The sequence below is a fragment of the Salmo salar genome, chromosome 05 (genome assembly GCF_965601325.2).
Source record: "Salmo salar chromosome 05, fSalSal1, whole genome shotgun sequence".
NCBI classification, from domain to species: domain Eukaryota; kingdom Metazoa; phylum Chordata; class Actinopteri; order Salmoniformes; family Salmonidae; genus Salmo; species Salmo salar.
Window position 1 is genome coordinate 53987910 of NC_138295.1, and position 22879 is coordinate 54010788.

Sequence of the window (22879 nt, forward strand, 5' to 3'; positions counted from 1 at the left end):
CTCTCGCTTGCAGAGCCACTGGGGATGCTAAACACCATTTTGGTCACTCTTGGCAGGCTGGGCGGGGATGCAGAGTTGTTTTTTTCTATAGGTAGACCTAAAGTTTTTTAGGTAAAAAAACCCCAATCATGGCCTATTGTATAGAACATATAGTAGAACAAATATGATCATTGTAAAATAAAAACTCATGCTCCAAATGCATTTGTAGATAACAGCAATGGAAGAGGGTGAAAGTACTTTCTGTTCCAGCTGTCAGAAAAGGGAGTAGGTATACTAGCTAGATAGGGCTGGTTGTGGGATGGCTTTAAAATATTCTCCAGTTTTAGTCTCTAGAGAGGAAAACTAAGAAGACAGACAGAGATATAATAGTCAGGGCTGTCTAGTTGTAGTAAAATTTATTTTATGTCTGTCCTCAGTTATGGAAAGCTGCGAAAGCCTGTCTGCAGATGTAGAGGTCCCAGTGAATGTCCCAAGAGACTGTTAGCACATCCTTGTATGCCATGGGTTGTATGTGTACATAAATTAGCAAATGTTGTATACAACAATACAGTTAAAAGTCACACACAATGTAGGCTACAAACGTATTACAACTGTAGCAGGCCGATCCTTCTCCTGGAGGTATGCTGGGTGTGCAGGCTTCTGTTCCAGCCCAGCACTAACACACCTGATTCAATTTATCAAACCTAATGAGTTGACTATAATGGGTATTATTGCTGGGCTGGAATAGAAGTCTGCTCAGATCAGGGAGTGGAGCTCTGGTGGCCATGTCTGGTATGGACTTTTTCTTCACCCAAAATGATGCTTTAATTATAATAGCCTACTTATGAAGTTGTGTAACATTTACAAACCAGTTAGATTATTTGTACATTTTGAAATTACATTTTGATTTGTTCAATGTTAAATCATTGAAGGGAAGTGTTTGAACTCGTTTTAATTGTGAACTTAAAAACATTATTCAAAATGAACGCGTGTCAATGTTAATTCATCACAGATCACAATTCTGCAATAAAAAGGTGTGAATGGGATCTGTCTCTAATTTGTCTGTGTTGCTTTCTCAAATGAGCATGACCTTTTTATCCAGTTGTGAGCTTTCCAATCGGTTTTATTTGATTGTCACTCTGTCTCAGGATATCAGCCATGTGAACCCATTTTGCAGCTTATCATAATGGCATGCATCACCAATGAAGCCAAGAGGCCAACAGTATGATGTATAACTGTGCAATCAATCAATGTGCCTCTTGTCATTGTACATCTGAAGCAGAGGATAGCTAAACTCACTCATCATTTGTATATTGATAAGCTAGCTATATGTTCTCCATTTAAAATGATACCAGTAGATAATGTATATGAGGTCAACCATGAACCTGATTTTACATTATTTTTCTGACATTAAATTGTTTAGTGCAAATCCAACACTTGTATTCTAGGTACGGCACTACCTGAAAATAAGGAGCTGACAATTTGTAGGCTAATTCAAAATATCAAAAAGCGACATAATGTGGCGTGGGGAGCGTTGTAATTCTACCTTGTTTATTTTCTGAGAATGATTTTTAGAATACAGAGACAAAATCAGAAGGTCCGTGACATGGAGGAGGATTGCAGAGATGTTGATGGTGGGTAAAAATATATTTGCAAAGCCTCAATTTCCTTTACCCAAAGTACTCATTCGTGTACAAGTAGGCCTGTGTATGTTACAGGAAATGAGCTATAACCATAAGTCATGACACAAGCATAATGAAAGAGCAATAAGCTATAATAAACTCAGCAAAAAAGAGAAACGTCATCTCACTGTCAACTGCGTTTATTTTCAGCAAACTTAACATGTGTAAATATTTTTATGAACATAATAAGACTCAACAACTGAGACATAAACTGAACAAGATCCACAGACATGTGAGTAACATGAATGGAACAATGTCTCCCTGAACAAAGGGGGGGTCCAAATCAAAAGTAACAGTCAGTATCTGGTGTGGCAACCAGCTGCATTAAGTACTGCAGTGCATCTAATTTTTTTAAACATTTTAGTCATTTAGCAGACGCTCTTATCCAGAGCGACTTACAGTAGTGAATGCATACATTTCATTTTTTTTTTTTTGTACTGGCCCCCCGTGGGAATCGAACCCACAACCCTGGCGTTGCAAACACCATGCTCTACCAACTGAGCCACAGGGAAGCCTGTGGCTCAGCTCCTCATGGACTGCACCAGATTTGCCAGTTCTTGCGGTGAGATGCTACCCCACTCTTCCACCAAAGGCACTTGCAAGTTCCTGGACATTTCTGGGGGAAATGGCCCTAGCCCTCACCCTCCGATCCAACAGGTCCCAGATGCCCTCAATGGGATTGAGATCCGGGCTCTTCGCTGGCCATGGCAGAACACTGACATTCCTGTCTTGCAGGAAATCACTCACAGAACGAGCAGTATGGCTGGTGGCATTGTCATGCTGGAGGGTCATGTCAGGATGAGCCTGCAGGAAGGGTACCACATGAGGGAGGAGGATGTCTTCCCTGTAACGCACTGCGTTGAGATTGCCTGCAATGACAACAAGCTCAGTCCAATAATGATGTTGTGACACACTGCCCCAGACCATGACTGACCCTCAACCTCCAAATCGATCCCGCTCCAGAGTACAGGCCTCAGTGTAACGCTCATTCCTTCGACGATAATCGCGAATCCGACCATCACCCCTGGTGAAACAAACTGCTACTCGTCAGTGAAGAGCACTTTTTGCCAGTCCTGTCTGGTCCAGTGACGGTGGGTTTGTGCCCACAGGCGACATTGTTGCCAGTGATGTCTGGTGAGGACCTGCCTTACAACAGGAATACAAGCCCTCAGTCCAGCCTCTCTCAGCCTATTGCGGACAGTCTGAGCACTGATGGAGGGATTGTGCGTTCCTGGTGTAACTCGGGCAGTTGTTGTTGCCATCCCGTAGGTGTGATGTTTGGATGTCCCGATCCTGTGCAGGTGTTGTTACACGTGGTCTGCCACTGCGTAGACGATCAGCTGTCCGTCCTGTCTCCCTGTAGCGCTGTCTTAGGCGTCTCACAGTACGGACATTGCAATTTATTGCCCTGGCCACATCTGCAGTCCTCATGCCTCCTTGCAGCATGCCTAAGGCACATTCACGCAGATGAGCAAGGACCCTGGGCATCTTTCCTCTGGTGTTTTTCAAAGTCAGTAGAAAGGCCTCTTTTGTGTCCTAAGTTTTCATAACTGTGACCTTAATTGAACTACCGTCTGTAAGCTGTTAGTGTCTTAACGACCGTTCCACAGGTGCATGTTCATTAATTGTTTATGGTTCATTGAACAAGCATGGGAAACAGTGTTTAAACCCTTTACAATAAAGATCTGAAGTTATTTGGATTTTTATGAATTATCTTTGAAAGACAGGGTCATGAAAAAGGGACCTTTCTTTTTTTGCTGAGTTTATATGAGAATCATAATGTTAAGATACCATAATCCAATTAGTATCATATTACATGGGAAATTAATGCTTAGTGTATCATTTACAATGTTATAATGCGTGTTACTGCTGATTTCTATCCTTTGGTGGGCACATTTCACAATTTAATTTACTCAACACATTCACAAATGGTGGCTTTGATCACAGTTTTGAGGTTTAGGTTGCTTGATGTTCATAGCTAGCTAGCAGCACAAGCAAACATTGTTGTGTAAATCTCTCTTCAACCACCATCAACACCAACAATCTCTGCAATCCTCCTCCATACCATTGTCCTTATGAATTTGTCTCTGTATTCTAGCAAAGCAAAATCATATAGAATTGGAAAACCAGACACAGCGATGACTGGCTTTCCTCCATCTTCTTCTGGTTGTGTTTGCCCGGAACTAATGACAGTGTTTCGTGAAAGTAAGATTTTCAAGCAAACATCTGCTCCTCACCTAATTGGTTAACCGCGGCTGTGGCTGTGTACAATTTGCATAAAGTAGAGCAGAGCTGACCTTTTTTCTATCGCTCCGCTGACATACTCTGGTCAGAGTATAAACAAGAGTAGACTGCCCCTAGGGGATGAATGCGGAACAGTTTTCGCCCATTTAATGCAAATAATCAGAGGCTAGACAACTTTTATTCTAAAGAATGTGTAAACAACATATACATTGGGAGAAAAAACTACAACAGGAAAAACATTGAATAGTGGCAGATGTTTATTATTAACTAGTAGGAAATAGTATCTTCACAAATCAGTAAACTGTTAGTCACAGTTTTTTTGGGAATGCATGCTTCACACCATTTAACGAATTGAGGAAGTGAATAACAAATCCAACCAATCACCCCAGTTTCCTGAGGTGCTTGAAATACTTGAACATAAGATTATATGGTCCAAGAACCAAAGGTTTATGGCAGTAAACATTGATACATTCCTCAGTATAATAAATGCACATTCTTTGGAAATGACAGGCAACATCCCCCATAGATACCATACCACTGCATCAAATGGCCTATGATCACAAATGTTGTAATGGCACAAAAATCATAAACATGACACAAGGGGCACTTGTGTATGCAGTAGCCTATATGTTTTTCTGTGGTTTCCATGTAACCCTGAGGACATAATAATATACTCAGTACTTTGCCTTTTAAGATACATCTAACCCATCTAACAACCAACAATCAAATCACAATGTGACAACAACACATCAATGGGGAGTCAAAATAGGTTGAGGTAAAACAGTTTTTGCTCAAACACACATGCTTAAAAAAAACTTTCGCTGTGCCATACAAGATACCAATTTAGCTGATGTAGTTATTGAGGTACAACATAGCTTTGTTTACATTATATTCATTCAGTTTGGCACTTGCATTGCTTATTTCTACTAGTCCAGAACAGTGAAACAGTGTTATGATCTAAGCAATGACCTCTGCAGAAATGAGTAATATTACTTTTCATCAGTCCACAGTGGAGAATTTGAGCGATAGTAGAGAGTGATACATTGTGAAACAACTCTGATGTAATTGAATAATCAGAGGGCTTACTAACCAGAGATGAGCAAAATACACGTGGGTGTGTGTCTCTTTTTTAATGGGAAGGGTATACGTGTAGGTCATCAGTGGCAATCAGCATTCATTGACATTCATCCTGCCACATTTTCTAAACCCGGCAAGTACAGATGTTCATTTAAAAAAAAAACGTGACTCTTATTATACACAGATGTTCTATGTGCGCTATAGTCCCACATGACTGAATCAATGGACATGTGCTTTCACCACATTTCTTTACATGACAGAATCCTGAGTTAAAACATGTATCACTTACTTAAACAGTGGGCCTTGGAAAATAATATATCCCATCACCCAATAACAACAATTTGGGATAGTCACATTAGTCATTGATAGTCTGAAATACCAGGTTTTAGCCACGTATTGAGACGAGACAACCCCAATGTGTATAATACTACTAGCCCCAATCCCTTAATATGGTAACAATATTCTCCAAAACTCCCCATCAACAACAATTATAGAGGGAAAAATACAATAATAGAGGAATATTACAGGCCTATCATGGCATATTATTACGTAGGGAAAAATAGAGAACATCAGCAGGTGTGGTATTAGATATGTTGACAAGGTATGAGTATATAATATTGTGTGTAATAACAACTCATATAGTCTCACATGTCAAAACATTTTAAGACTAGTTTTAAGGACACTCTAAGAATTTGTTTTATTCTTCATGATTAACTGGCATTTTAAAGCATTTTGTGCAGATTAGAGAAAGAGAGTTTTACTGTTATGCCAAGACATTCAAAACTGGACCCAGGGGTCCTCTACCATTTTATTGTCATGCACTTTGATTTGGCACCAGAACACTCCCTTGTCTTTCACTGCACACATACAACTAATATAGAGAAACATTGCACCCCAATCCCATCCATAGCCCCTTCCAAGCCTTTGAAAAAATCTGAAGTATTCCCTGAGTTTTCAGATTTGTGATTCCTGAGAGACAAGCCTGAGTGGAGGTTATATATGTTTCGTTCACCACCTACATACAAAAGTATCTTGTAAATCAAAATATACAAATATGGAACACATATTCATAAGATTAAACTGAATAGAATACAATGATGCACCTCCTACATGATTAGTGCAGAGTGACATTTGCATTGGTTTTGGCATAGATAAAAGGAGAAGATTCACAACACGCCCCCATCGCTGGAAAGCTAATTGTGCGTAGCAGTAAATCATACAAGGCAAAGTAAAGAGAAGTAAATCATTATTAAAAAGGTCATAAAATTTGTCCTGATATTTTTAGACCACAAAAGTCATCTTATGTCAAGATGAATGCACATCCTTTGCCATTGGTGGTGTAGATCCAGCTATATGCCTCAACCCCAAATTAATGGCAAAGATAAGCACTGCAATTCCATTTTGGATTATGGCATAGCTGGATACAAAACTTGCCTGGGACATGGACTTATCTCAACAGAAGACCCTTTTGAGGTATCTGACAAACTTCGATTTTGGGTGTTACGTCCCTTTAAACTCAAACAGCATTGAACAAGATAAAGGCAGACATGAGTGGCTAAGATATCTGATGTCTGGAATGTAATGGAAAACCCATCACAGTTAACCTGGACCTAGATCTGTATTTGTTTGGCGTAACAATGACAATAGGAGTTGGCAAGACGGCACAAACAGAGCTGGGACCAGGCTATCACAGAGTGACCTAAACCTGAATATGAGGAGAAGCTGCAGCGCAATGTAGATACAAATAAATAACAAGGACTATTTTAAAAAGGCTTCATAATAATTCTAAATATATATTAATTGGATGTTATAGGTCTGTCTTTCAGCTTCTCCTGTAAAACGGGAGTAAAGGCTGATTGGCTTAGCTAGTTCTAAATGCACCTCCATGCAGGGCTGGGTCGATATTCATTAGTGCACATGGTAGCAGAAATGATTCGCAACAAACGAAAACAAGCGTTTCTTATTGGACAAAATCTGGTAGTCCCTCCCTGTTTCAGTTGGTTATCTTCCGTTTTGGTGCCTTGTGACTACAACTGTGGTGTTCCTGTATAGTCCCCACAAGCTGCTTGGAGGCAATGTCTTAAATAGGTACCTAGTAATTGACGACACTGAATTAAAAATGTGTTGCTCCCGCTTTTACTCTTGAAAAAAAATTGTTCTCAAAAGGGTTCTTTGTGGTGGGATAGGGTTCTACATGAAGCCTTTTTCACTCGAAGAACCCTTATGGTTCTAAGCAGAACCTTTTTTTCTAAGAGAGCAGACAACGCCTGATGCTGCTGCTGCATTGACTGTCAAGTATAAACAAGACAAGAAAAATCTTGCATCTGATTTCTACATGGTAAATTACTTATGTTTGATACATTTCATAGGTATTGGTGTGATTACTGGAGTCAGTGACTCAATTCCAAATGCTGATGTATGTAGTCTAAGCAGAGGATGATCAAGTTGATTATACAGATGTAAGATATTAATTTAAGGCTGTTTGCTACTGCAGGAAAATAATCCTGCAGCAGCAGGAAATGTGATTTATTATGTGGATTATAATTAATGCAAATTTTTTATAAGGGTTGATACATTTTTCTTTAGGGCAAATGAAGTCAGACATTTTCAAGTGGACATTACAAACTTTAGAAGCCTTGAATACACTACAAGTTGCATTTCCTGCTGTGCTGGAAAATTCTCAGCAACAAAAGGGTGATTAAATTAAGATCCTACATCTGTAGGGTCCAAGTGTCTGGTTGTAATGTAGCAGCAGCAGATCAGACGTGCCACGAGGGAGACTGAGCACCTAAGAGACAGCATTGTGCCGGCCCAACATAAAGAAATGACGCAACAACAACAACCAGAAGCTGGCCATAGAAGACATACTTTTTGGTTTGACATTCCTTTGTCCCCAGGACATCTGGATGGTCACTTACAATATTGGCAGCCGCCAATACATTGCCTCTAGCTATTACCCAATACCCTGTCCTGTTGGTTCATATGTACCCACCCATTACCACCCATGAGACTAACATTCATTTGCAGAGGTGTAGCGTCACAACTCTGTCTTTGTCGGATATAGAGGGGTGTAACAATCAGGAAAGTCAAGAAGTTGTAAGGCAGCAAAAGTGTTTAGCTATCTACTTGACACTGTGATTTTAAGCTTCCTGGTGAGTTTAGTATAGTAGCATGCCAGTGTGAGTGGCATGGTTTCTCATTATCTGCTCTGTAAAAAATAAACAACTTTCTATTCTATAAAGGCATCAAAGTAATATGTGATGTGCCATAACTTATTACAAGTTTAAACCCCTCATTAGCAGTTCCATACATTTGTACAAATATTTCCTGAGTGCTATAATAATACAGCTGTATTTGTGAGTGTTACACCAAAAAAAGATTAACTTCAGTACATTCTTCATGATCGTTTTGTTTACAAAAACCTGAGGTAGTTCCAAAAGCATCATATATAGTTGAAAGGAAACTTAGCGGCCATCTTTCCAGTAAAGCAGTTTGATTGGCTTCTGTGCTTCCCCCAGCTTCCACCCTGCGTCTCCTCGTTCAATCGGAGCTCACGGGGGACGGGGGCGAGTGGCCGTGTTCCTCCTCGTCTCCTTTCAAGGAGGAGGGCTTTCCCTGAGAACGTGGCGAGGACTGCTGTGCTTTGATTGGGCAGTTGGCGACCATGTGGGCAATGCTCTGGCAGAAATGGCACTTCTTAGGCTGCGGTGGCAACTTGCACTCCTTGGCATGGTGGTCCAGGCCTCCGCAGTTGTAGCACCTAAAAAACAAGACGGCTTGTTTGAAATTGAAGACACTGCACAGAATCACTGATCTACAAATCACCTTGCATCTCAATCATTATGTGATGAAGATCAGTGATTCTGAACCTCGCATTGCTCAAACTGATCCCCTCAACATGCTGATAAATGTAGGACTGGGCAATATGTATCAAGCGTTGTAGAGTTGGGGTGCTGATTTAGGATCAACTTAGCATTTATATCACAATGAATAGAATTGTATGGACAGTGAGGACCTGATCCTACAGATGTAGGATCTTCATTTGATCACCCTGTTACAGGAGAACTTTCCTGCAATGTAAAAAACTGTATTGTGTATTTGAGGTTTAAAAAGGCTTCTGAAGTTTGTCATTTCCAGTTTGAAATTTCAGACTTTGATTTTCCCTTAAGAAAAATGTATATCAACACCTACAAAAATGTCCAGTAATTGTAATCCAACTTTTAAAAATTTAACTAGGCAAGTCAGTTGAGAACAAATTCTTATTTACAATGACAACCTACCCCAGACAACGCTGGGCCAATTGTGCACCACCCTTTGGGACTCCCAATCTTGGCCAGATGTGATACAGCCTGGATTTGAACCAGGGACTTTAGCAACACCTCTTGTATTGATGTGCAGTGCCTTATACCACTGTGCCACTCAGGAGCCCTTGATACAGGATTCTTTTCCTGCTTAAGCACACTGGTTCAAATTAAGATCCTACATTTGATAGGAGCGTTGGGCCAGTAACCAAAGGGTTAGTGGATCAAGGTAAAAATCTGTCGTTCTGCCCCTGAGCATGGCAGTTAACCCCCAACAACAACTGCTCCCCGGGCACCGATGAAGTGGATATCGATTAAGGCAGCCCCCCCCCATTCAGTTGAATGCATTCAGTTGTACCTGACTAGGTATCCCTCCTTTCCCTACATATGGCCCCTGATCTTTTATTGAGTCAGATGCGCTGTCACCTGCAATCCACAAGAGGGCAGCATATGCCAGTTAGGCTAGTGCTGCAGCAGCCAAATAAGAACTCTGGCCAGTTCCATGCAGTGGCCTATTTATTTATTGTATTTATTTAACCTTTATTTGACTATGCAAGTCAGTTAAGAACAAATTGTTATTTACAATGACGGCCTACCCCAGCCAAACCATAAAGACGCTGGGCCAATTGTGCACCGCTCTATGGGACTACCAATCATGATACAGCCTGGAATCGAACGAGGGTCTGTAGTGACGGCTCTAGCACTGCCTATGACCATCCTTTTCATGTGAACAGGGTTAAAAGTGGGTTAAAAAGTGCAAATGATCTTTGTTCTACCCCATGTGCAAATGCAAATTGAACATAACAATTCTTTTCTACAGGATGTACGCTGTTTATAAAAGCACGTTCTCTCTGTATGTTTCAGTAGGCTATTTGTAACTTTGAATGGCCTCCCATCTACAAATGAACCACCCTTTTCATTCTTTGTCCACAGTACTTTGCTGCAATGAGGTCTTTTTAGCTACATCAATTATATTCCTTCTCCATAGAACATACACAGAGTATCACAGTCCATGCAGAAGGGTTAGGGGTCAATGGTAGCCATAAGAGTAGCCTTCCTTTGATAGCTTCGGTTTAAACAGGACCTATAGAATAGCCACGCGTCCAGGGGCGGCTGACAGATGGGCAGTGGCATTGGGACTGTCACCACTGCTGTGCCACTGAGGAGCTATTAAGGACCCCCTTCCTCCAATGATGCAGATGAGGCTTGGTCAGGGGAGGCTCAAGGAGGTCAGTTGCTTCTTTGTACCACTGGCCGTTGGGTTGGTGTCAAGGCCCAACTGTCTCAACATTGATTAGGGAGCGCGTGCAGGAAAAGGGAAGTGGTCCTTTGTCTAAAAAGCCGCAGCAATGATCTCCCAACTCTGACCCCCGCGGTCCTCGCTAACCCCCGCAACCCCCTATATTTTAGTCGTACACGGTTGCCATGGTTACCGTGACCTCTAACCCCCTCCCGGGCTCCTACATCTGTTATCAATTAAATGGACAGGGGTTTTTTCCCTCCCTGCATCATATATACCTACTAAATGCGTCAGCATGCTTCAGTTCGGCTGGCAACTAGCCGAAGTTGGCTTGGCGAACCGAACATGTGTGCTCGCATACTACCTTGAAATACCTTCGCTTGAAAAAAATTGAATGGCAATAGTACTGTTTGTCCATTTTGAGTCACCGTAGCCAGTACACTTCCTCAAAATAGTCAGAATTAATCTAAGATAACGCAAGAAATCTGTCATTGATTTTGACGTTTTTGCCGAGGAGATCTTAGTCGTGCAATTTTACATCTAACTAAGATGTTTGGTACAGTATTTCTCAATAAAAAAAAATTGCAAAAATCTCTCGTTGAAGGCTTTACTGATGAATCCTTACTTTTGACCAATCACCGATGACGGGGCGTAGACTTCGGCTGTTGACTTCAGCTTGTCTCAAGAAAACATTTCGTATGTCCGGACAACCGAGAAAAAAAAACTTTACCGAAGTCCAAAATGAACAAAAATGTCGTCATAATATATGCACAAACCCTTCCGAACTGTTTCGGCTCGGAAGCCTTAAGGTGGAATCAGAAAATAAATTGTGGCTGATTTTGGCCATACTTTAAGAAATATGGAGAGTCCAGATAACACTGGTGAAACAAGTGGCAGGGCCCTCTGTTTCTAATCCCATGCAAACACCGCAACCTAATAAAGAATATTAAATATGCCATTGACAAAAGTCATCGACAAAAATCCTTTAGAATCTTAGACCTATGTACTGACTACTCTTCAAGACATACAACAGTTTATCTTATTCTCCATTGAAAATGTTGGAGTTGGCCCCATATGATTCCTCTTACAAGGACCAGCATAGTCTTGGGAGAGTGAATCGTGCGCCACAGGCCTCCCAGGACTCTTTGAGGCCTTAACAATCTCCATTCTCACCCTGACTATACTCTGGGCCTAATCACAACTGACAGGAGGCCACATTGATACCCCTCTCTAACCCATCACAATATCCACAATGGACAAAGGACCCACAATGTTGGCCCGCCTTGTGCATTTTAAATGGAATGCATTATGCAAGTGGTGGGGTATGGAACCTTTTCCATGCAAAAGGGTTCTTCGGAACCTTCTCAATGGAAAAAAGGCTTCAAGTAAGGTTATTTATGGGTAAAATGGTTCTACCTGGAACCATTTTACAGGGACAAGTCCAAACAACTCGTATTTTTGTAAATTGGTTTTATAACTAATATTAGTAATATTTCAACATCAAACACTTGCCAACTTAAATAAAGCTTCTTTTTTTTTATAAATAAAAACACCTAGAATTAAATATTTCATATTTTACTAGTTCTAAACTGTAATGACAGGATAATTATAATCCACATCTAAAGTGATTCAGAAACATTAATATTACCAGTTCAGGTTACCACCACAAAAACACATTCTGTGGAAGAGGTTTGGAAAAGGTTTTCCAAGAGAGAACCACTGGGTGTAACTCCACAAGGGACGTCCAGAATTAAACAGCTATTGATCCAGGTCACACGTCAAGCCTGCCTGTGTGACCCTAACCACGGCCAGGGGTGGGGGGTCAAGGAAAAGAAGAACAGGACAGAACAGGATAAAACTGAAACACCATTTTGAATCATATCCAAAATGGATGGACCATTGCAGATGTGAGATCCAACCACAATAAAGAAAATACTTTGGGCCACCATCTTTTGAGTATGTTTGACCCCTACTATGGTATACATAGATGTGTGTAAGATTAATATATACATTGTTGCTTATCTGATCATATTTTTCTGTTTCAGTGTGTACAGTTTAGTGTATACCTTGTCCACATTCGATGTACAAACAGAGTGTGCAGACAAGGCAGGCACTCACCTATCTCCTTTGGAGCGGCGTTTCTGGACGCTCTTGCCTTTGGGTCTCCTCTCGCTGCCCACACAGTGTGTGCCCTCCGGCCCAGTGACTCTCTGGGACTCCAGGCCTTTGGCTGACTTCTTGAAAGTGAACTCGACCGCCTCGCCCTCCTTCAAGCTGCGGAAGCCCTCCATGTGCAGCTTACTCTGGATGGCAGAGAAAGACAGGAGAAAGAAACGTCAGAATAGTGTTAGCAGTTTCACCTTCATTCCTGTGCCCCTTTCCAAATGAATCTCAGAGTAGGAGTGCTGATCTAGGATCAGCTCCCCCTATCCATATAATTCTATTTATTATGATCTAAAAGGAAAATCTGATCCTTTATTGGCAGTCCTACTATGAGACTCTTGTGAACACGGCCCTGTAACCTTTCAGAGGTCATATCAAATATCACATTTTGAACACTTTCCAAGAGGCATTTCAGACATATCTTGGAGGATTGTTTAGTTGTTACACATTCTTACCAACAGATCGTAAGAACTGAAGTCTTGCTGCATGATATGTTCCAAATCAATGATGACGCAATCGCAAAAATCTTACAGCATCAGCTAACAAATCAACTAATAGTCAGCCAAGGGAGACGCTGAGCAGTGACCCCTGTGAACACTATGCTATCTTCAAACTTTTCTGACAGAGATAGGAGCTATCTGGCATCTGTCCTAAGTCTCCTGACTGTTGATCATTCTGTCTCACCTCATAAATAAACAACAACTACAAAGCCTCTTATTGTCAGACAGACTAGTTGTCCTCCCTCACTAGCCTGCAATGGTCTGTTGCCCAACACTGGCCACAGTGGCCTGTGTGTCTCCTGTGTTTGAGTGGTAAACCTGATGTGATAACCTTCACCCATCCCCCGCTGCCAAAGGACCAGCATTCCGCACTACTACGTCCCCTACCCCCAACCTCTCTTCCCAACTACGTCACAAAAGACCACTAACACACTAACCACCACTGCAGGATTCTTGCTGGGAGGGATAGGGTTGGGGGTGGGGTAGGGTGGGGGTGGGGTGGGGTGGGGTGGGGTAGGGTGGGGTCAGGGAGACATTCCTTGGATGGTTGTTTGGCAGAGAGATACGCAGATAAGTTGAGAATGAACACATTCTCACTCCAAATGATTAGGTACCTGCATGCTTTGATTTAATAACAGATTGATTGTTTTACTAAAATTGGATACATTTAGAATGAAATCCATATAAACTCAAAGCCTGAAAGCATTCAACAGCTCAAGAGTAGGGACACAATCAGCACCATGATCCTAAGATCAACGCTAAAGACTATGCTAACATTAAACCAGGTTCGTGTTCCTAAGGGCACAAAACAGAAAACGTTTTAAACGTTATGAAGTGGAAAACTAAAATAGTCCCATTCTGTTTCATTGGTGACAAATTAATACGACCCAGTACTTTAGCTACAGTATCCTACAGACTCTTTTTTTCAGATCCCATTCTGCTGCCTTCACCTCAGTTGACCCAGGCAGCGCTGTTCAGCAGAGAGAAGTTCAGCCATGAGATAAAAACAGCCTTGGAGAAGGGGAAAATGAGGGAGGAAGGGATGAAGAAATGGAGAGAGGAAAGGGGAGGCTATGAAAAAGGGGAATGTGCTGTGCATTAAGGGGTCATGCCAGGGGCAGCCTGGGTAAAACAAGAACCCTCCAAAATAGCTTTTGGATTGGTGGTATGGTATATCTGCAACAAGGCAGCAGATATCGTTGATTTTGATATGATTAGCAATGAAGTTTCAACTAACCTTTGAGAATTTCACCATTAGAGGGTGATCAATATTGTGCTGCAAACAAAATTCCACAATTGTAGAGCCAAAAACCCAATTATTTCTCTCATGCTCAGGTCAGTGTCAGGACAAGACTAAGGGCTATGCCACCTCATTTAGGTATTTCCCAGGCACCAAGTAGTGCCATTTGTCTAGGTTCCTGGCCCAATTTAGGAGCGGAAAGACATCAGCCATGCTTACCACAGAGAATTTCCTCTCCAGAAATGTCAATGGCTGCCATTGTCAGGCTGGGACGATCTTATATTATTTCAGGAAATCTTAAGGATATATTTAAAGACCAGGGGGTGGATTCCCAGACCCAGATTGAGCCTAGTCCTGGACTAAAAAGCAAGCTCAATCATTGAAAATGCTTTTTAGTCCAGGACTAGGATTCATCTGTGAATGGGAAACTGCCACTATCTGATTTATCCTTCTTTGACAGCCTTCTCTGCATATTGCTTCAAATATCAACAACACTATGTGTGTAACTGTGCAGTTGCATTGATGGGAAGCTTTAAACAGTTACAATTAGGCTAGCTTGAAAAGAAAAGCCTAAAAAATGATGTGCCATAGATTGTATTTTAACCAGCACACTAATTCAGATACAAGCCGCATGGCCTACAAAGAACTGCATCTATTGTGTAATGAAAACTAGCAATGCAATAGCATCTAGCATTACATTAAAGTGAACCGTTCCTTAATACTCTAATGGTCACTGATGAGCATCTGCTGTGAAGTTACAAGCAGATCTGGGACACACGATGGGTCATCCATAAATCCATTTGGGTGACAAAAGTGCCCAGTTGAAAAGCTGCTCCATTGAACATTGGCCCCAGTGACCGTTAACTCACTTCCCCTCACACGTGTGACCCCCCCCCCTCCAGGTCCATCCATACCCACCCCCAACACAGAGAACATACCATGTGGAAAGAGAAAGGAGACTCCTAGTATGGTCTTAAACCCTACCAACCTGGTGAAGTGCATTAGAGGGTGATATGAATCTCTACTGTAGGCTATGTCCATACTAGCTTGAAGAAAACAGAGTGGGGTAGATGAATGAAGACATACGAGGAGAGAGAGAAAGAAGACAATGGGAAGGGATTGCTGCTAGGACAAAGTGGGGCTGAGGGGCTCGGTCACAGCCGAGAGGAGCATGCTTCATTGGGATGCGTGGTCCTATTGTTCACCTGCACACAAAGGCTAGAAGGCCCCGGGAGTTCATGTTCTCTCCCTGACATGCAGCGACTCATTTCGGGGCCAAAGCCCCATTGCCATAATGCACCGTAGCCATAATGCCCATCCGTCGATCATGGATGAACATTGAACACACATGATCTCGCCTTCCTAACAATGGCTAGCAGGGTTGGGGTCACTTCCATTTCAATTCAAAAAGTAAACTGTAATTCTAATTCCGAATTTTTCAAGCATTGAGGAAAATTGGAATTGGAATTTCAGCTTGCTTCCTGAATTCAAATGAAATGTAATTGACCCGAACCCTGATGGCTAGGGGAGGAAATCAGTGGAGAAGTCATTATGTAAGATGTCAAAGGACAGGGTTCAGGAGGACACTGTCCCAGTTACATCGTTAACAGATATTGTTCACTTATTCAAACATATGCTTTAAAAGGCTTGGAATCTAGAGTGGCGGCACTAGAAGAGGGATGTCTGCATTCTGGGAAAAATGAAATAAGTATTTAGTCATACAAATTACTTATTGAGAAATAGATTAATATTAAAGAATGATTTCTTCCTGAAAACCTTTCATTTGCGTTGTGATTGTAGTCCTGGCCATTTCAACAGATCAAAAGTTCAAATAGCTTAAATAAATGGTCTAAAAAGCAGCGGTTCTGAAAAGGAGGAAATAGTTATAATTACATGTAATGGCTCAGATACACCAATAGCGTTTGCTGGCCAAGAGTACTTAGCACTTCTGAACGTGATTTGTGAAGCGAGTGTGCACTGATTTAACATGTAGAATCGGATGAAAAACATTGTCAGTCAGAGGTCTACAGCTGGTGCTCCCTAAACCACTGTGTGCTATCGGCAGACAAAAGCTAGATCCACTTTCGACGCAATGTGTGCGAGCCTTAAGGGCTCTAGACAGTCTAAACAAACAGAACTGGCGGAGAACCGTTTGCATCACCTTCTAAAAATGTGTCCGCACAAATGTATATACAGTGCATTCAGAAAGTATTCAGAACCCTTGACTTTTACCATGTTTGTTACGTTACAACCTTATTCTAAAATAGATGGAATACTTTTCTCTCTCTCATTAATCTACACGCAATACCCCATAATGAGAAAGTGAAAACAGGTTTTTAAAGATGTTTGTAAATGTTACTCAGTACTTTGTTGAAGCACCTTTGGCAGTGATTACAGCCTTAAGTCTTCTTGAGTACGACGCTACAAGCTTGGCACACCTGTATTTGGGGAGTTTCTACCATTCTTCTCTGCAGATCCTCTCATGCTCTGTCAGGTTGAATGGGGAGTGTCACTGCACAGCTATTTTCAGGTCTCTCCAGAGATGTTTGATTGGGTTCAAGTCCGGGCTCTGGATGGGCCAATCAAGGACATTCAGAAACTTTTCCCGAAGCCACTCCTGCATTGTCTTGGCTGTGTGCCTAGGGACGTTATCCTGTTAGAAGGTGAACCTTCGCCCCAGCCTGAGGTCCTGAGCGCTCAGGAGCAGGTTTTCATATTTTTGGGATGGTGCCAGGTTTCCTCTAGACGTGACGCTTGGCATTCAGGCCAAAGAGTACAATCTTGGTTTCATCAGACCACAGAATCTTGTTTCTCCTGGTTCTTTATTTGCCTTTTGGCAAATTCCAAGCGGGCTGTCATGTGCCTTTTACTGAGGAGGTGCTTCTGTCTGGCCACTCTACCATAAAGGCCTGATTGGTGGAATGCTGCAGAGATGGTTGTCCTTCTGGAAGGTTCTCCCATCTCCACAGAGGAACTCTGGAGCTCTGTCAGAGTGACCATCAGGTTCTTGGTCATTTCCCTGACCAAGGCCCTTCTCCCCCGATTGCTCAGTTTGGCCGGTCGACCAGCTCTAGGAAGTCTTGGTGGTTCCAAAATTCTTCCATTTAAGAATGATGAAGGCCACTGTGTTCATGGGGACCTGCAATGCTGCAGCCATTTTTTTGTTACCCTTCCCCAGATCTGTGTCTCAACACAATCCTGTCTCGGAGCTCTACGTACAATTCCTTTGACCTCATGGCTTGGTTTTTGCTCTAACATGCACTGTCAACTGTGGGACCTTATATAGACAGGTGTGTGCCTATTAAAATCATGTCCAATCAATTGAACTTACCACAGGTGGACTCCAATCAAGTTGTAGAAACATCTCAAGGATGATCAATGGAAACAGGATGCACCTGAGCTCAATTTTGAGTCTCATAGCAACGGGTCTGAATACTTATGTAAATATAGTATCTCTGTTTTTTATTATCTTTTAATACATTTGCACACAAAAAAATCTAAAAAATAAAAAATTAAAAAATTATACATTAGCAAACCATTCTAAAAACCTGTCTTTGCTTTGTCATTATTGGGTATTGTGTGTAGATTGATGAGGAAAAATGTGTATTAACTCAATATTAGAATAAGGCTGTAACTAACAAACTGTGGAAAAAGTCAAGGGGTGTGAATACTTTCCGAATGCACTGCAGAGTGTAGAGAATCATTGTACCATCTAAACTGCTGTGAAATATATTTTCCATAACCCACAATATTGTATTTTCAGCTGTTTGAAGCTGATGTACAAAACTGAAAGTAAATGACGCCAAAATATGGGAAGATTAGAAATAGTGCACATAGAACTGATCTACCGCTTCTTAGACTTGCTTTTAATGGGAATGACTGATCTTTATCTCACATTTCTATGTGAATTTGGTCAGGTTAGACGTTAAACCCAGCCATGTAAGGTAAAGGTGTGCCCAGGCCGATCCAATGGGGAGCCAGGCCCACCCAATCAGATCGAGCAAATATCTCTACTTGGCAGTGTGCCAAACGGACATTATTTGTCTTTTTACCTAAACATACAAACACCATCAGATATAATTCATAGCAAGCAGTGCACTAGAATGACATTCAGATGAACTGGAATGACATTCACTCTCATGGGATTGGTCGCCAAAAATAACTAACTGAAAGCCACACACCCAATAAGCCACAAGTATGAACGCATTGAGGCATATGTCACTGTGCTTCTATTGCTATATGCCACTGCCTTCTTCATTTGTTCATTTAGCAAACAAGACAGCTCATAATACAGTGCCTTTATCAGTCAATAGGCTCCCGAGTCACGCAGCGGTCTAAGGCACTGCATCTCAGAAAGGTAGGGGTCAAAATTACTCTTGAATGAATTGTGAATAATGATGAGCGAGAAAGTTACAGAGGGTCAAAGATCATAACCCCAAGACATGATAACCTCTCACTATTACCAATAACAGGGGAGGTTTGAATGTCTTGGGGGTATGATCTTTGACCCTCTGAAACACAACCAAAACATACTGCAAATGCATCCAACAAGTTTGTAGAGTCACAAGATTGATGTAGTCATTGAGTGCTAAGGATATGGGGCCAAATACTAATCTTTTGACTACATTATTTATAACAATCTTTAGGGGTGTCAATTATTTTGACTTGTTAAACTAACATTTTTTTTTTACCTTTATTTAACTAGGCAAGTCAGTTAAGACCAAATGCTTATTTACAATGACGGCCTAAACCTGCCAAACACAGACGATGCTGGGCCAATTGTGTGCTGCCTATGGACTCCCTATGGACACAGCTGGTTGTAATACAGCCTGGATTTGAACCAGGGTGTCTGTAGTGACACCTCTAGCACTGAGATGCAGTGCCTTAGACTGCTGTGCCACTCAGCGTAGCTCTTTCCTTGTTTTTCCTCACACATTAATAACCCTTAGGTAGAAAACAGGAGAAATTGTTGCAAAACCATCGATATTTTATTAGGCAAGTCAGTTAAGAACAAGTTCTTCGCAGCTCGGGGATTCAATCTAGCAACCTTTTGGTTACTGGCACAATGCGCTAACCACTGCGCTACTTGCCATCACCCAAACCAATTTGGTCAATAACAAATAATATATATTTCTCTGAGCAATTGTATTAGAATAAAATAACATACTTTCCGTTTTCTTTTCTTTTTTTGCATACAATATAGCTCAGTATTTTATTTTTATTTTATTTTATACAGTCATTATTGCTAATTTTTATCAAGTGTGTCCATGATTTTGGACCCCACTGTACATGACCACGAGGTCACATGGTAAGCCAGCAACGCATGCTCGTTTGAGAAGGGAAACTGCCTGAAGATGTTATTTTGCGTCAATGTATAGTGGACCACCATTCACCACATATTTGGTGTGAGAAGTAGACGGTAAATCAGTTCATTTTAAAACCAAGGCGCCCCTCTTACCTGATGGACGAACACATCGACCGGAGACTCGAGCGGGACCCCCTCTCGGTTGGTCATGGACAAAAACCCAAAGCCCATGCGCACGTTGAACCATTTACAGACGCCGACACCGTGGAAAGATTCCGAGTCCTCCTCGGTGCTTGGTCCTTCATCCTCTTCGGTCTTGCAGACTCCTGTAATTTCGAACAATATGTTAAACAATGTTCGTTTTACTATTTACCAGAACACAAGGAAGGAGTGTGCGCGTAAAATTGCCATTCAGCTTCGTTCTTTCCTTGTTTTTCCTCACGCATCCATAACCCTTAGGTAGAAAACGGGGAGAAGTCGTTGCAAACCCGATCGATATGTTACGATTTAATTTGATCAGTAACCAATCATATCCATAGGCCTAAATATAGACCTACTACAAATAATTTCAATACATAAACAACAATATTGTATGGGTCCTTAATGACAATTATCTTTAGGTCTTATAATTCAATCTTTCACACTTAGGATATTTATATTTCACACTCATAGTGAGTATATATTAAGTGTACTCGTATGTGAAGAAACAACACAGTCCAACACGAAACTAATTACGAAACCTAATATATCACTTAAATGGCTAGCCTAAGTTGAACTGAATTTTATGGGCCTCTTGTTAGCTGCGTTTGTGCGACAGAAAAAAGTTACTTATAAAAATAAAACAAATTAATTTTAATTTACAAGACTACATTTTAAAATTCGTCTACAAAAAGTAAAATATACATTTACATTTATCAAGTGCCTACTTTGTCAACAACACGAGAACTTGAGTCGGGTTAGTCCATTGCGAACAAAATAAAGCATGTTTTGGTATTGACTAGGCAATTTAAAAGGAAAATAGTTCCATACTGTACACAATTGTACATTCGTAAGCTGATATTCATAATATATCTCTTTAGAGACAGAGACTACACTAAACACAATATATCGTCAGATTTTTACTCAACCTGGGAATTCCTGGTTAGAGACAGAACCCATCTTGCCAATTCACGCCTTGAGTCAAAGGAAGCACCCAAGTTAATGTAGGATATCCCTTTCCCCTTCCGAGCAGCGTAATGCCCACGGGTTCCCACTTTCATGCCAAATGCGCTGAAAAGCAAAAGCTCAACTTCGGGGGGAAAGTGGGAGGGCGAAATAAACAAAAGGGTCTGGCAACGTATTGCTCCAAACAATGAGGGGTGGGGGGTCACAGGGAAGAATTTGTAGAAGAATTACCCAAGATCTAAAAGACAATGCAAGGTAACCCAGCCCCCTAAACCTCTTCATCTATGGCCATCAGAGAGACTCCTTGGCTTTATAGCGTCAAACCAAATAACCAATCAAAGTGTTTTAGTCCAAATTATTGGCCTACCTTCTGCCATGTTCGGTGCCGCTTGTCTTTCGCCTATATCAGTCCCTGTCCCCCCTGTGTTTTTGCCTGGACGTCTCGGGCCCCGCTCCGCGTTGGATCACGTCTTTATTCCTCCCCTGGTCAGTTTTCACACTTGGTCAATATAGAAAGGACCAGGGAGCATCTTCTTCCTACCACCAACCAACCCCAACCCTCTCGGTCATGTCCACGTGATTCCCAATTAGCCTACATGATTAATTGCACGTTCCTGATGTTTTAGGGCCCCACATATGTCGAGTGACCAATCACAATTCAGAGAGACCACCGCACACCGCACCACTGCTTATCACAGCGCTAGCCCTGAGCCCCCCATGTAGGCTATCCTTTTCCCCTTCCGAGCAGCGTAATGCCCACGGCTTCCCACATTCATGCCAAATGCGCTGAAAAGCAAAAGCTCAACTTCGGGGGGAAAGTGGGAGGGCGAAATAAACAAAAGGTTCTGGCAACTTATTGCCCTAAACAATGAGGGGTGGGGGTGACAGGGAAGAATTTGTAGAAGAATTACCCAAGATCTAAAAGACAATGCAAGGTAACCCAGCCCCCCAAACCTCTTCATCTATGGCCATGAGAGAGACTCATTGGCTTTATAGCGTCAAACCAAATAACCAATCAAAGTGTTTTAGTCCAAATTATTGGCCTACCTTCTGCCATGTTCGGTGCCGCTTGTCTTTCGCCTATATCAGTCCCTGTCCCCCCTGTGTTTTTGCCTGGACGTCTCGGGCCCCGCTCCGCGTTGGATCACGTCTTTATTCCTCCCCTGGTCAGTTTTCACACTTGGTCAATATAGAAAGAACCAGGGAGCATCTTCTTCCTACCACCAACCAACCCCAACCCTCTCGGTCATGTCCACGTGATTCCCAATTAGCCTACATGATTAATTGCACGTTCCTGATGTTTTAGGGCCCCACATATGTCGAGTGACCAATCACAATTCAGAGAGACCACCGCACCACTGCTTATCACGGCGCTAGCCCTGAGCCCACACCCCCTCCATCTCTCTCTGTCCTGAGTGTGAATTTAGCGGCCATCGACCCCACACAGCCTAATAAAATACAACGCAAATGGTCAGAGGCAACTGCAAACCCACCAGACAACATTACATCCGAACATGGCCCATATATGGGAGATGTTGAATTTAAAATGTATAAATCAAATGTGTGCGTAATTTATGTTTAATAAATATTCCTTAAATAATAGAGGGTATAATAGGTTATTCTTAACAACTCCATGTTATAACTAGGCCTATTTCGCTTTCGAAATTGGGTGACGAAATTAGGTGTAACGTGATTGGGTTAATATTGAATACTCAGTGTGTTCCATCGTAATCAGTCACTTTGCTGCTGTCGCAATGTTGCTGATGGATGCAAAAAGTTGGTTTGGAGAGGTTGTGGTTCATTTGAGGTGACGCATCGTAGGGGGAGGGGGAGGGGACTGGACTGCCACGAAGAGGTTTGGCTCGGTCATCATCAAATAAATCACTGCATTTTGATGTAGCCAGTGGATTTTGACTCAATTCATAGCCAAATCTTCAGCAGTAAGTTCGAAGAGTAGCCTAAAGAAATAAAACCGCAACGACGC

The 22879-nt window shown here is 41.8% G+C and overlaps 1 protein-coding gene across 2 annotated transcripts; it reads right to left on the reverse strand.

Moving 5' to 3' along the window:
• Window positions 1–8314: 8314 nt before the first annotated feature.
• Window positions 8315–21547, reverse strand: LOC106605111 (protein lin-28 homolog A). Of its 2 annotated transcripts, none has more exons than XM_014200433.3 (4): window positions 21263–21547; window positions 19885–20057; window positions 12642–12826; window positions 8315–8742 (listed from the first exon to the last, which is right to left on the reverse strand). In XM_014200433.3, exons 1-4 carry the CDS (start codon window positions 21270–21272, stop codon window positions 8523–8525), a joined length of 588 nt encoding a protein of 195 aa, XP_014055908.2. In that variant the 5' UTR covers window positions 21273–21547; the 3' UTR covers window positions 8315–8522. The 2 variants fall into 2 exon arrangements, with proteins under 2 accessions (XP_014055908.2, XP_014055906.2); XM_014200431.3 differs by lacking the exon at window positions 21263–21547 and adding an exon at window positions 20859–21172.
• Window positions 21548–22879: the final 1332 nt, after the last annotated feature.

Excerpts from the sequence above, each read along its gene's own strand:
- LOC106605111 (XM_014200431.3), bottom strand. The coding sequence starts at position 20,889 with ATGGGTTCTGTCTCTAACCAGGAATTCCCAG. Across the intron at positions 20,058-20,858 it reads CTCTAACCAGGAATTCCCAG|GAGTCTGCAAGACCGAAGAG; the intron begins GTTGAGTAAAAA and ends TCGAAATTACAG. Across the intron at positions 8,743-12,641 it reads CGCCGCTCCAAAGGAGATAG|GTGCTACAACTGCGGAGGCC; the intron begins GTGAGTGCCTGC and ends CTTGTTTTTTAG.